The 14,011-nt window shown below is 45.5% G+C and overlaps 2 protein-coding genes across 2 annotated transcripts in view; one reads left to right on the forward strand and one right to left on the reverse strand.

Annotated features, from left to right (window-relative positions):
• DNAJC2 (DnaJ heat shock protein family (Hsp40) member C2) overlaps positions 1-5,594 on the reverse strand; it is a 46,398-nt gene extending 40,804 nt beyond the window's left edge. The window contains exon 1 of the mRNA XM_082255155.1: positions 5,433-5,594. Coding sequence (XP_082111281.1) covers positions 5,433-5,490 — 58 coding nt within the window. The 5' untranslated portion in view covers positions 5,491-5,594. The remainder of the gene's footprint in view (positions 1-5,432) is intronic.
• Positions 5,595-5,751: 157 nt separating this feature from the next.
• PSMC3IP (PSMC3 interacting protein) lies at positions 5,752-6,416 on the forward strand. Its single transcript, XM_082256673.1, has one exon. It carries the CDS (start codon positions 5,768-5,770, stop codon positions 6,410-6,412), a length of 645 nt encoding a protein of 214 aa, XP_082112799.1. The 5' UTR covers positions 5,752-5,767; the 3' UTR covers positions 6,413-6,416.
• The last annotated feature ends 7,595 nt before the right edge of the window (positions 6,417-14,011 follow it).

The following is a 14,011-nucleotide window of genomic DNA, read 5'->3' on the forward strand; positions in this document are numbered from 1 at the left end:
AGCGGCTGCATGCACTGTAAATATCTCCTAAACCATGCCGGTTTAGGAGATATTATTTGTACCTACAGGTAAGCCTTATTATAGGCTTACCTGTAGGTAAAAGTGTCAAAAAGCGGGATACTACCGCTTTAAAGGCCAGAAACTCTTCAACCGGAATCATGGTCGCCTTGTTTAATCTGTAAACCGGAGGGTCTACCACCAGTGGAACAGTTCACTTCTTAAGGAACAGTTCACTTCTTAAGAGGGGACACTCCCTCCCCCCCCCCCCATCAACACAGCACCCTGCCCCCACCCTAGGCGGTGGACCAGGCCACCAGGCCCTAAATATGACTTGCAATGATATATTTGAAAATGTTTTCACCCTAGATTTACAGAGCTTTCACGCATTTTTTTAATGAAACCTAGTTAGAAAAAAATTTGAAATCATTTATAAATGCACCATAAAGTACTAAATCCAGTAAGCCACCATAATAGTCAAGCAATGGCAGCCTTCGTATTTCTCGAATGACAGGGAAGTGAAATATAGTGCAGTAAATTCCTTCAACCAAAAAAAAAAATAATACCACACACCACATGCATTTAGAAGGCAGCAGTAGTATCTCCTGAATGCCTGTCAGAAACTGCTATACTGCCCCCCAAATGATCCGCTGTAGATTGCTTTTCAGAGGGTGGCAAGCAGTACCTCAAGTCTGGAAGAAGCCTTACTAAGTGAGACAGTTGTAACTGCAAGGTTGGGGAGGTCACCCCACAAACCAAGTGTACCTTCTCTCATCAAAACTACTTTTCTCCACTTCGATCTGTAGTCGCCATGGTGCTGCACACGTGATCAGGTATGACACCAGCAATTTCGATGGCTTCAGTTTGATTGAGAGCACCACCTATTGGAACGCATAGCGGCCATGTTGGAACGCATGGCGCATGTGCAGTAAGTTGTTCTAGTCCAACCGTCACTTCCGGTTGCAGAATCTGATAGAACACCGCCACGCATCCCTATTTATACCTCTAAGATTGAAATTCCTTATTTTACTTGAATGCCCCTCGGAGTATCCAAAAAATAAATAAACAGCTATCTGGTGTACAGAAAAGTCGCAGTAAAGTGGTGAGCACAAGAACCATTTGCTGCCAGAAGTCAGATATAATCTGACACACCCCAAATGTTATACAGCCAGTTTAGGCTTGTTAGCCACAATCAGTGCAGTGCATGAAAAGGTTTTCCATGGAGGTCTTAGGGAGCAAAGAGAAGGTATAATCAGATGAAGTATGGTAAGGCATTGTGATGCTGCAGCTGGCATGCGGTCTGGCTGGACCAGTGCAGTGTTGATGCACCGATACCGGGGCATTGCATGGTTTACTTTTTTTTTTTTTAAACAAACTTAATGGAATTGTCACCTTTCATTCTTAGAATTCTATTGGCTGGTGGTGGTGGGCAGTGACCGATGCTGCTTTGGAAAAAAAGCACTGAACGCACATTTTTCAGTGCATACTGCCCACACACCACTACAACACATTGGTGTGAACTGGTAGCACCGGAGACATCTTGTGGTGGAGATGTGCTAGAATAGCCGCCCAACACAGACCCACCACACCTGGTGTGAGTAAACCAAGGAGTTGTAAACATCAGACATGATTGAGACATGTACTTGTCTTAATCCAGAACACTTTAAGGGCTCTTTCACACACGGAGTACGCCAGGCGGACTCCGTTTTTCTCAGCGGGGATTGATCCGTCGATCCCCCGCTGAGCGGGCAGATGCCAGCTGTGTCGCCACACTGTGTGCGGAGACACAGCTGTCAGGTCCCCATTCATCTCTATGGGGGAATCAGATGGGAACAGACCGTCTGTCCGTTCTCATCCGATCTGCCAGACGGATGGAAAATAGGGTTTTCATCCGTCCAGTTTTGACGGATCGGATGTCAGCGGACATGTCTCCACTGACATCCGATGCCCCATAGGGATGCATGGGGTGTCCGTTCAGATCCACCAAAAAAACGGACATGTGTGAAAGGGGCCTTAGTGTGTCTGCTATTTCCTTCCTCTGCTATCAGCACGAGTCACTTCTGACAATTGTTCCTGACACCAGGAGAAAAATGGTGACAGGAGAGGGACATCCTCGGCTCTGTTCCTGTGTGAAGGGAGGGGGGGTCTCTTCCTCCAATCTGCTCCCAGAGCTCTCCTCACTGAGCTCTGTGGTGTAACTTCAGCTCTCTGCCCCGTTTTCTGACCGCTCAGACAAGCTTTATAAATTCTGCACTCTGAATGGCTGTAGCGAAGAGAAGACTGCAGATAAACAGGTACAGCCTACATAGGAGGCGTGTTTTATCTCTGCGTATCACAGAGGTCTGTCACTTTACTGGGGGTTGTAACCCCCACTTTAACTACCTCCTGCCGTATAAACAAATGATGGCGGGCGGGATGCTTTGTTGTTCTGGGACGACGTCCTGTCGCCACAGTCTCACCGCGATTGCACACCCGGAAGGGGTGCACCGTGTCACTGGAACAAGGTGCAACCCCAATCTCGGTACGCAGATTGCTACCCATGTGATCAGCTGTGTCCAATCACAGCTGATCATATGTAAACAAGGAAATGCGGGTTATCGGCTTTTCCTCTCTCACACTGACAGGAGTGTGAGGAGAGGATTGCCGATCATGGGCATTTCCTCAGGAGAGACCTGCACAGATAATTAGGGCACTAATCATCAGTGCAGCCCTAACAGTGCCCAGCAGTGATGCCAGTCTGTGCCCATCAGTGAGGCCAATCTGTGCTGCCTTTCAGTGCCCAACAGCGCTGCATTTTAATACCACCTACCAGTGCAGGAGAAAAATTACTTATTTACAGCATTTTCAGACAAAAACTAAGAAAAAAAACTTTTATTTTCAAAATTTTCAGTCTTATGATTTTTTAGCAAAAAGTGGAACTCTGCTTCCTCCCCCCTCCGGTGCCCCATTTGGCATCTTTCAGGGGGGGGGGGGGGGGTTGGGGGGGTACCGATTTTTGGCAGGTACCCTTCCCAGCTTCCTGGGAGACAGAGCCGCGGCGCCGTCCCTCGGAAGTTCGGCCCCCTCCTTTTTTCCTCCACCGCTGGGCCAATTACAAAGCGCAGCGTGCTTTGCGCATGCGCAGTAGGGAACAAGCAGTGAAGCCGGGTTCCCTTAGGCCCTTTCACACAGGTGGATCGTTCAGATCCGCCTGTCAGTTTTTCAGGCGGATCTTAACAGATGCCCCATGCATCTCTATGGGGCATAGGATGTCAACGGAGACATGTCCACTGACATCGGATCCGATCCGTCAAATCTGGACGTATGGAAACCCTATTTTCCATCCGTCCAGCGGATCGGATGGGATCGGATGAGAAAGGACAGACGGTCCGTTCCCATCCGATTCCCCCATAGATAACAGTGGGGACCTGACAGCTGTATCTCCGCACACATCGCGGAGACAAAGCGGCCATTCGCCTGCTTAGCGGATCGATCCCCCACTGAGAAAAACGGAGTCTTCCGATGGACTCACATGTGTGAAAGGGGCCTTACTCTGGATGGCGGCGGCACGATGCGTAAATCGGCTTCAGGTGCCGACATCACAGGCTCCCTGGACAGGTAAGTTCTACTATTTAAAAGTCAGCAGCTACAGTATGTGTAGCTGCTGACTTTTCATTTTTTTAAGGGGGGGGGGGGGGACTCCGCTTTAAATACCACCAAAAGAAAGCTTTGTGTGAAAAAAAATAACAATTTTATTTGGTTACAGTGTTGAACAATAGCACTGAAAGCTGAAAATTGGGCCGGGCAGGAAGGAAGGTAAAAGTGCCCAGTACTGAAGTAATTAATCACATTGAAACGCACAGCAACTTACTGACGTGGTTTGTAGAGCGTTGTGATTTTTTTTTTTTTTTAAATACCTGTGCTTCTTTTGTGCAATTGAGAATGAGTGTGCACTGTGTTACCTACATTGGTGTGAATGAAGCCCAATCTCAGAGCCCCCTGAAGAGGTTCCAATGACAGACTGAATGAAGCCCAATCTCAGAGCCCCCTGAAGAGGGTCCAATGACAGACAAATGAAGCCCAATCTCCGAGCCCCCTGAAGAGGGTCCAATGACAGACAAATGAAGCCCAATCTCAGAGCCCCCTGAAGAGGGTCCAATGACAGACAAATGAAGCCCAATCTCAGAGCCCCCTGAAGAGGGTCCAATGACAGACTGAATGAAGCCCAATCTCAGAGCCCACAGAAGAGGGTCCAATGACAGACTGAATGAAGCCCAATCTCAGAGCCCCCAGAAGATGGTCCAATGACAGACTGAATGAAGCCCAATCTCAGAGCCCACAGAAGAGGGTCCAATGACAGACTGAATGAAGCCCAATCTCAGAGCCCCCAGAAGAGGGACCAATGACAGACTGGATGAAGTCCAATCTCAGAGCCCCCTGAAGAGGGTCCAATGACAGACTGAATGAAGCCCAATCTCAGAGCCCCCAGAAGAGGGTCCAATGACAGACTGAATGAAGCCCAATCTCAGAGCCCCCTGAAGAGGGTCCAATGACAGACTGAATGAAGCCCAATCTCAGAGCCCCCAGAAGAGGGTCCAATGACAGACTGAATGAAGCCCAATCTCAGAGCCCCCCTAAAGAGAGTCCAATGACAGACTGAATGAAGCCCAATCTCAGAGCCCCCTGAAGAGGGTCCAATGACAGACTGAATGAAGCCCAATCTCAGAGCCCCCTGAAGAGGGTCCAATGACAGACTGAATGAAGCCCAATCTCAGAGCCCCCCTAAAGAGAGTCCAATGACAGACTGAATGAAGCCCAATCTCAGAGCCCCCTGAAGAGGGTCCAATGACAGACTGAATGGAGCCCAATCTCAGAGCCCCCAGAAGAGGGTCCAATGACAGACTGAATAAAGCCCAATCTCAGAGCCCCCAGAAGAGGGTCCAATGACAGACTGAATGAAGCCCAATCTCAGAGCCCCCCTAAAGAGAGTCCAATGACAGACTGAATGAAGCCCAATCTCAGAGCCCCCTGAAGAGGGTCCAATGACAGACTGAATGGAGCCCAATCTCAGAGCCCCCAGAAGAGGGTCCAATGACAGACTGAATAAAGCCCAATCTCAGAGCCCCCAGAAGAGGGTCCAATGACAGACAATGAAGCGTACATTAAACAGGGATTTGCAAACTACAGCCCTCCAGCTGTTGTGGAACTACACGTCCCATGAGGCATTGTAAATCTCTGCCATTCACAGACATGACTAGGCATGATGGGAATTGTAGTTCCTGAACAGCTGGAGGGCCATAGTTTGGACACCCCTGTAAGAGAGGATCCCCCCGCAGTCACACAGTCATGTTTCTGCTTCCTCTGCAGAGCTGCCATTGCTGTATGAGAACACAGACATACATAGAGCTCACACTGTGTCCATACCCCCGTGTACACCCCTCCCCGGGCCCACTCACCTGCACACAGGGGCCGGGTGACTCCGGTGCTAAGCTCGGGCCTAGCTTCCAGTAACATGACTCCGGCCTGAGGACAGCAGACAGCGGGAGACTGAGCTTCTTCTCCCGACACTCACCCACAAAGCCGCATGGAGGAAGAGCGAGCACTTCCAGGTCAGCAGAGTGTGTCACACCTAATCCCTTCCGCCGGAATCCACCGACCCATCTAATCCTGTCCGCCCTTCATCACCGTCCCATCCTGCTCTATAGCGCTAGATTTCACATCCGCTGTGCAGCGTGCTGCTGCCAAAGCCCAGTGTAACATTTGTGTAAGGTGGCCGACTAGAGAAACAGAGATGAGTAAATCTAAGGACGGTGGGGCCACTGGAATCATTCTGAAATACCTCAATGATCAGAATAGACCATACAGCACTCAGGATGTTTTCAGTAACCTGCAGAGAGAGCATGGCCTGAACAAAGCTGGGGTTGTTAAAGCAATGGAACAGTTGGCTCAGCAGGGTAAGATCAAGGAAAAAGTTTATGGCAAGCAGAAAATCTACTTTGCAGACCAGGAGCAGTTTCCCAGTGTGAGTGACTCTGAGCTCAGAAATCTGGATGCCCAAACCTCACAACTGTCTACCACACTGCAGGACACCCAGCAGAGCTGTAGGCAGCTGGAATCAGAGCTAAAAGATTTGAATAGCTCACTGACAAATGAGGAGATGCTAAAAGAAATTAAGGAGCTGAAGGAGGAATGTAGCAGGTATCAGGAAAAATTACTGAAGATCAAATCTTCAACCAATCACGTGACACCAGAACAGAAGGAGAAGGTGTACAATGAGCGCAAGCAGTTCTGTAAAGAATGGAAAAAAAGAAAAAGAATGGCTATGGACATAGTCGATGCTATCCTTGAAGGCTATCCCAAAAGCAAGAAACAGTTCTATGAAGAAGTGGGTGTTGAAACGGATGAAGATCACAATGTGACTCTGCCAGATATCTGACCGCCTATAAAATTCTTACTATACTTTATTTGAATTACTTTTTTTTTTTTGTGATGAAAAACTGTTGTGAATGGCACCGGAAACGCCCCCGCATCGCTAGACACCTGCTCAGCAGACCTAAAAAGCGAGGGCGGCCTAGCCTTCCCTGACTTTACAAAATATTATACGGCCTCTGCTCTTCTAGGCCTATTGGATTGGAAACACCACAGAGTCTCTAAACTTTGGGTCCAATTGGAATCTGAACTGCATCGCTCCACTTTATACCCTCAAATATGAATACCTAACCACTTCAGATCGCAATCTGCATGTACATCTCCCCTTACCACCTCCATCTTTGCTATTTGGGACTCTTTGCACAACACAACCACTGGGTTTATAATTCCAATCTGATGCATTTGCTGGGCCACCTCATATTTCCTCCCAGGAGAACTGGACCCTGCTTTTGGCAAGTGGTTCCCCTCATCTCCACCCTTGCTACACCAAACTTCCTCTGCTGGAGGGCTCCTGCCCTTATCCACCCTGCTTCAAAACACCCCTGCCACAACGATGATCCAATGGCAATACCAACAACTAACTGGCCTAAATCTTTACGTTCTCTGGCACACCTCAATCCTGTGGAATCTGTTTTGGCTCTTCCTCCCCATCCCTGAGGCGGGCTATCCCTCATGTACAAAGCTCTGATATCCATGGATACTACCTTAAATATCACGATTCTAGCAAAATGGGAACAAGACTTTGGTCACCCCCTATCAGACTCTCAACGTACCCGGATCCTCCAGTTAACGCACACCTCCTCCATCTCGACGAAAATCTCAGAACTCAATTATAAACTTTTATCCAGATGGCATTATTCTTCACTTCAACTGCACTCAGTTTTCCCGAATTATCCTGCTCTATGCTGGGGGGGTTATGGAGAGAATGCTTCCCATGCACATCTCTGGTGGTCATGTCCACTTCTTCGTCCATACTGGTCCTCGGTTCTACATTGGATCAACATTATCCAGGGCTGTGTGGTGCCAGACGACCCTTGGGCTGTACTATTCCATTGCACGGGCGAGCCAGTAGGCCGATACAAAAAATCTATCACCCCCTACCACCTGCTCAATACGGCGAAATCCTTAATCCCCAAATTTTGGAAACAAACCGCCATTCCCACCATACAAATGTGGTTGAAACAAGTTGCTCACCTTGCTCGCATGGAAAACCTTTCCTTTGATTTGAAAGACCAAGCCCAGATCTACTCTGAGAGATGGGCCTGCTGGCTCGCCTTTACCTATTCCTCAAAATACGCTGAAGTTATGTCTAGTACCTCCGGTACTCCTTCTTAACTCTAATGTAGTCATAGGGCCATGTACGACTGAGCCTTCTCGTTGCATCCTACATGAACGTCGTATATGTGATGCTTCCTGGATGGGGCCCCCACACCCTCCTTCCTTCCCATCCCCCTTCCACTCTGCTTTATTACCCCCCTTTTCTTATCTGCACGTGTGGCACAACTATTGGTTGTTATTTCCCATGTCCTTGCTAAAAGTTTTCTGTTATACAAAGGATGTTACCGACTGAATTGTTTTCAGTCCTGGTTGTAATGTGCCTTGTTTGTACTTTATATTTTCCATTTTTCTTCTTCAATAAACAGTTATGAAACAAAAAAGAAAAACAGTGTTAATGGACGAACCTTTCAGAATATTATTATTATTGTACAGGATTTATATAGCGCCAACAGTTTGCGCAGCGCTTTACAATGTGAGGGAAGACAATACAGTTACAATACAATTCAAAACAGGAGGAACTTGAGGGCCCTGCTCGTTAGAGCTTACAATCGAGAAGTGGTTTATTTCTAGAGCCACATTATTTAGGGCATCTGCTATCCTTCTGAAAGTACTGTATTAGGAGCCCCTTGGTTATCTAGTGGTACAATCATTTGTGAAATGATGTTCAGATAACTTTGATTTTGGCCCCTGCCTACACAAAGTATATCTGAGACCCATTTGTTTGTAATGTTTTCCAGTGTCATCACTACATTTCTGGTCCGGTTTTGTGGCAAAGCTCTGCTTTGTCAGCTTAATGCTTGTGTCTGCATGCAGTATTATACAAAAAAGTCATACATTGTAATATGGTAGGACATGACAATGGCTAGGAAAGGTGTATAGCCCCCCCCCCCCATGTTTATTAAATTCTATATACCTATCAGCAGTTTGTTTTTACTATCTTACCGTGCTAAGACTTTGACAGCTAAACCACTATCCACAGGAGTCTGCTTAATTCCTAGAAGTGGTTCTGGGAGTAGGTGAGGCACTGCATGATGACTATAGGTGTATCTGCCATCACTAAGTCAATGCAAGGAACTTTTTGTCACCCTTTTTTTTTTTTTTTTACACTAGGCAAATAAACATCTCAAAAACGTCTCATGAATGTTTTGTCCAATCCCCAAAATGCATGTTTTGGAGAAATGTTTTCCCATAGGATGTATTTTGTGTTCAAAGTCAGATTCCGGACTGCTTTGACATCAATTATAATGATATATATATATATATATATATATATATAGTGCAGAGCTAAAGTGAATGAATTGTGCACAACTAAATATACACATATATATGCATGAATAATCAAAAATGATTGTTCAAAAAAGAACATAAAAAATCCAATAAGTCCATAAAGGTGAAAATTGTGACTTAAAAAGGAATAATAATTTTAAACAGATATGTATACAGCGCTATATAAAAAAATCAAATAAAGTGACAATGTGCATCATATAAATCAAAAAAATCGCATAAAGTGCAATATACTGTATATTCCTCTTAAGTGCAATAAATAATGTCCATAAGGTGCATTCAAAATAAAGTGCATAAGAGTCCACTAAAATATAAATATAACCGTGGATTAAAATTCAATAAAGTGCTTGATAGATGTTTCATATAAAAGTGCAAGTGACACCACCACCGTTTAGCCACCAGATGGCCTCTCACCTCACTGAAGCATTAAACCAGCATTGAATCCTCAATATGACCAGTATAAGGAATGCCACTTCCTGAATCGATCTCTCACCATCCCATGGACATGATATGTGAATAAAGATAATGAGGCATCTAAGTGTACACTGCTATTATCCTTTAATTGATTCACATTCAAAGTAGAATTGCACTCACATGAATCGGCACAATGGGCTTGTGCGGACCGTACACACCAAAAACAGTAGCTGTCGGGAGCCGTGCTGGTGGGTCGCTGCTCGTCCGTCCAGGTCTCCTCCCCCTATACACGTGGCGTCTTACGCTTTCGCGACACGACTTCCTCAGTAGGGGTTTGCACAATTAAAAAGGAAAAAGGCCCACACAGGAAAAAGATGGCTTGAACAGGTGATAAAAATGACCCAAAATACTGTACAGCAAATGGGTCATACGGGCTGAATGTATAGATGTCCTCGGTACCAGATGATGGGAACCTCTACAGCGTCTCTGGATCACAGATGTTGGTAAATGTCCTCGGACTGCACCACACGTAAATGCCTAGGAATCCCCAAAACAAGCGATGTAAACCAGCATATCAACTCCATCAAACAACGTCCATGATGTTGGAGTCCAATGTCTTATTGAGGTAAATGGCTAACGTGTTTCGAGACAGTGCCACTTCCTTAGAGCCTCTGACGCTGTAGAGGTTCCCATCATCTGGTACCGAGGACATCTATACATTCAGCCCGTATGACCCATTTGCTGTACAGTATTTTGGGTCCATACCATCTAGTGAGCATATCTATTCTGTTGGTGTGGGATTTATCACCTGTTCAAGCCATCTTTTTCCTGTGTGGGACTTATTCCTTTTTAAGTCACAATTTTCACCTTTATGGACTTATTGGATTTTTTATGTTCTTTTTTGAACAATCATTTTTGATTATTCATGCATATATGTGTATATTTAGTTGTGCACAATTCATTCACTTTAGCGCTGCACTATATACTGTATATATATCATTTGGTTACCATCACTGTCGGTTGGAGTGTTAGCAGCTATTCCACTTTGTTTCAACACTGAGATATGTTTTTTGAGTTAGCGCAGTTTTATTTACCATTTTTTCATCAATTATAATGCCTGAGGGTTTTGAGGTTAATGACATTAAGGCAAATTCAGTTGTACAGCTCTCATTAAATAAAAAAAAAAAAGAAAGAAAAAAAAAAGGCCTCTTGGCAGGAACACTCTTAGGAGTAGATTCACTGAACTCTGTATACAGCACTCATGTAGCATACAGAAATGTGACTGATGATAGTATACTTGGTCATGTCTCATTGGCAAGTGTCTTGGCATGTATAGGCTTCTCATAGGGGTCCAGAAAACCTTCCAGGCAAAAACCTCCTTTGCCTGGAGCAGATGGCACTCAGGCACAAAACCCAGTTCCACAAATTTTGTTGAAAGTAATATTCTATACCCAGACAGACCAATTTTATTATTTCACAAGGATGTATATACTTGTGTAAGTAAATAAAAATGTTAAACAACATTAAATAAAGAATTTGCAATCCAAAAAAAAAAAATTGTGTAAAACCTGACAATACATAGTTCCCAACTGTTCCTGATTTCAAGGGACTGTCCCTGATTTGGAACAAAGTCCCTCTGTCCCTCTTTCCTCCTCATATGTCCCGCATTTTGGTCTGATCTATAGAGTTGTATTTAAAACATACGTTTTATCTTTTAAAAAGCGTTTCCCAGTGCTAAACCTTTCATCCAATTTCTAAATTGCTGCATTTGTAAATGTTCAAAGCCAGTATAAAGTAATAATAGTGGTATAAAAAAAGGAACTTGTGGGTTTAACTAATAATTTTTTTTAAATATAATTCTCCTTTAAGGCAGCGTGGGTGAGTGTACTATGCCTACATACTTTCTCTTTCATTCATTGACGGACACAGCCCAATGGGTTATGCAGCCCCCTACAGGAGTAGGATAATAGGTAGAAAACACTTCTGGCAACACCCATGTGCAGTACCAGGGGGTGTGGCATCACCTGGAAAGCCTTCTAAAATGGTTGATAATTAGCAAAACAAAAATGGTCGATTCTGTGGTACTACTAAGACCAGGACAGTCAAGCTGCACATTTTAGCCCCTCTCCTTCCTCGCTATCACTCCCTCTCTGTTCTCCTGTTACTAACGAGAATACAGATATGCGTGAAGCCAGGAATGTTAATTGCCATAGACTAATGTTACAGGCAACATCTGTAGGAGAAGGATATGTACTGCTTGCCAAGCTAGTTAGGGAAATATGTATCTGTGACGTAACTGTTGTTTTATATACAGTGGGTACGGAAAGTATTCAGACCCCCTTAAATTTTTCACTCTTTGTTATATTGCAGCCATTTGCTAAAATCATTTAAGTTCATTCTTCTTCCTCATGAATGTACACATAGCACCCCATACTGACAGAAAAACACAGAATTGTTGACATTGTTGCAGATTTATTAGAAAAGAAAAACTGAAATATCACATGGTCCTAAGTATTCAGACCCTTTGCTCAGTATTTAGTAGAAGCCCCCTTTTGATCTAATACAGCCAGGAGTCGTTTTGGGAAAGATGCAACAAGTCTTTCACACCTGGATTTGGGGATCCTCTGCCATTCCTCCTTGCAGATCCTCTCCAGTTCTGTCAGGTTGGATGGTAAACGTTGGTGGACAGCCATTTTTAGGTCTCTCCAGAGATGCTCAATTGGGTTTAAGTCAGGGCTCTGGCTGGGCCATTCAAGAACAGTCACGGAGTTGTTGTGAAGCCACTCCTTCGTTATTTTAGCTGTGTGCTTAGGGTCATTGTCTTGTTGGAAGGTAAACCTTCGGCCCAGTCTGAGGTCCAGAGCACTCTGGAGAAGGTTTTTGTCCAGGATATCCCTGTACCTGGCCGCATTCATCTTTCCCTCGATTGCAACCAGTCGTCCTGTCCCTGCAGCTGAAAAACACCCCCACAGCATGATGCTGCCACCACCATGCTTCACTGTTGGGACTGTATTGGACAGGTGAAGAGCAGTGCCTGGTTTTCTCCACACATACCGCTTAGAATTAGGGCCATAAAGTTCTATTTTGGTCTCATCAGACCAGAGAATCTTATTTCTCACCATCTTGGAGTCCTTCAGGTGTTTTTTAGCAAACTCCATGCGGGCTTTCATGTGTCTTACACTGAGGAGAGGCTTCCGTCGGGCCACTCTGCCATAAAGCCCCGACTGGTGGAGGGCTGCAGTGATGGTTGACTTTCTACAACTTTCTCCCATCTCCTGACTGCATCTCTGGAGCTCAGCCACAGTGATCTTTGGGTTCTTCTTTACCTCTCTCACCAAGGCTCTTCTCCCCCGAGAGCTCAGTTTGGCCAGACGGCCAGCTCTAGGAAGGGTTCTGGTCGTCCTAAACATCTTCCATTTGAGGATTATGGAGGCCACTGTGCTCTTAGGAACCTTAAGTGCAGCAGAAATCTTTTTGTAACCTTAGCCAGATCTGTGCCTTGCCACAATTCTGTCTCTGAGCTCTTCAGGCAGTTCCTTTGACCTCATGATTCTCATTTGCTCTGACATGCATTGTGATCTGGAAGGTCTTATATAGACAGGTGTGTGGCTTTCCTAATCAAGTCCAATCAGTATAATCAAACACAGCTGGACTCAAATGAAGGTGTAGAACCATCTCAAGGATGATCAGAAGAAATGGAAAGCACCTGCGTTAAATATATGAGTGTCACAGCAAAGGGTCTTAATACTTAGGACCATGTGATATTTCAGTTTTTCTTTTTTAATAAATCTGCAACAATGTCAACAATTCTGTGTTTTTCTGTCAGTATGGGGTGCTATGTGTACATTCATGAGGAAGAAGAATGAACTTAAATGATTTTAGCAAATGGCTGCAATATAATATATAAAGAGTGAAAAATTTAAGGGGGTCTGAATACTTTCCGTACCCACTGTATATGTGATGTACACGCTTCCTTAGCCCATTTAGCAAATGGGCATGAGCCGGGCCAAGTCATTTATCGCTAGCGAATAAAAAGGTTAGATTCCTGAAAGTTCGGGTCCAAATTAAATTCCATTTCTGCAACAGCGGGTACACTCCCTCTCTCTGCTATAGTCACTTAGTTTTTTTTCTGCCTAGTCAGGAGTAGGAACCTAGTTCCTTGCTGGGATCTTTGGTCTTGGCAAAAATTCTTTAATAGAAAATGTTTTCCTCCTGGATTTTTCCTGAGAGATCTGTCTGGAGCAGTGCCCACCTGGTTCCTGTTAGGGTGAGTAGCTCTCCCCCTCTGCCCCTGGAGGGTTTTAGGTCGGACATGGGCCCCTCCTTGGGACGGTCAGACTCCTGGGTTCCCCTCCTTCCCGCAGGCACCCCCCCCTGTTTTTTGCTGAGTCCCTCAGCCTGCCCCCCCTCCTCATACACTGGGGCTGTTTGGGTGGTCTGGTCACTGGCCTGGGATGGGGGCAGGGCGCTAACTAGCGATGGGGCCGGGACGATCGGATGATCCACTGTGCGGGGGGGTTGTACCTGGTAGGGGCTCCTGACAGGGCCCCCCGTCCTGCCTGGATCTGTCCTTGAGGCCTAGCCCAATTCTGGGTCTCTGTATACCTCATGACGCCACCACTTTGTTGTA

Source organism: Pelophylax lessonae, assembly GCF_965119305.1.
Source record: "Pelophylax lessonae genome assembly, chromosome: 4".
Taxonomy (NCBI): Eukaryota; Metazoa; Chordata; class Amphibia; order Anura; family Ranidae; genus Pelophylax; species Pelophylax lessonae.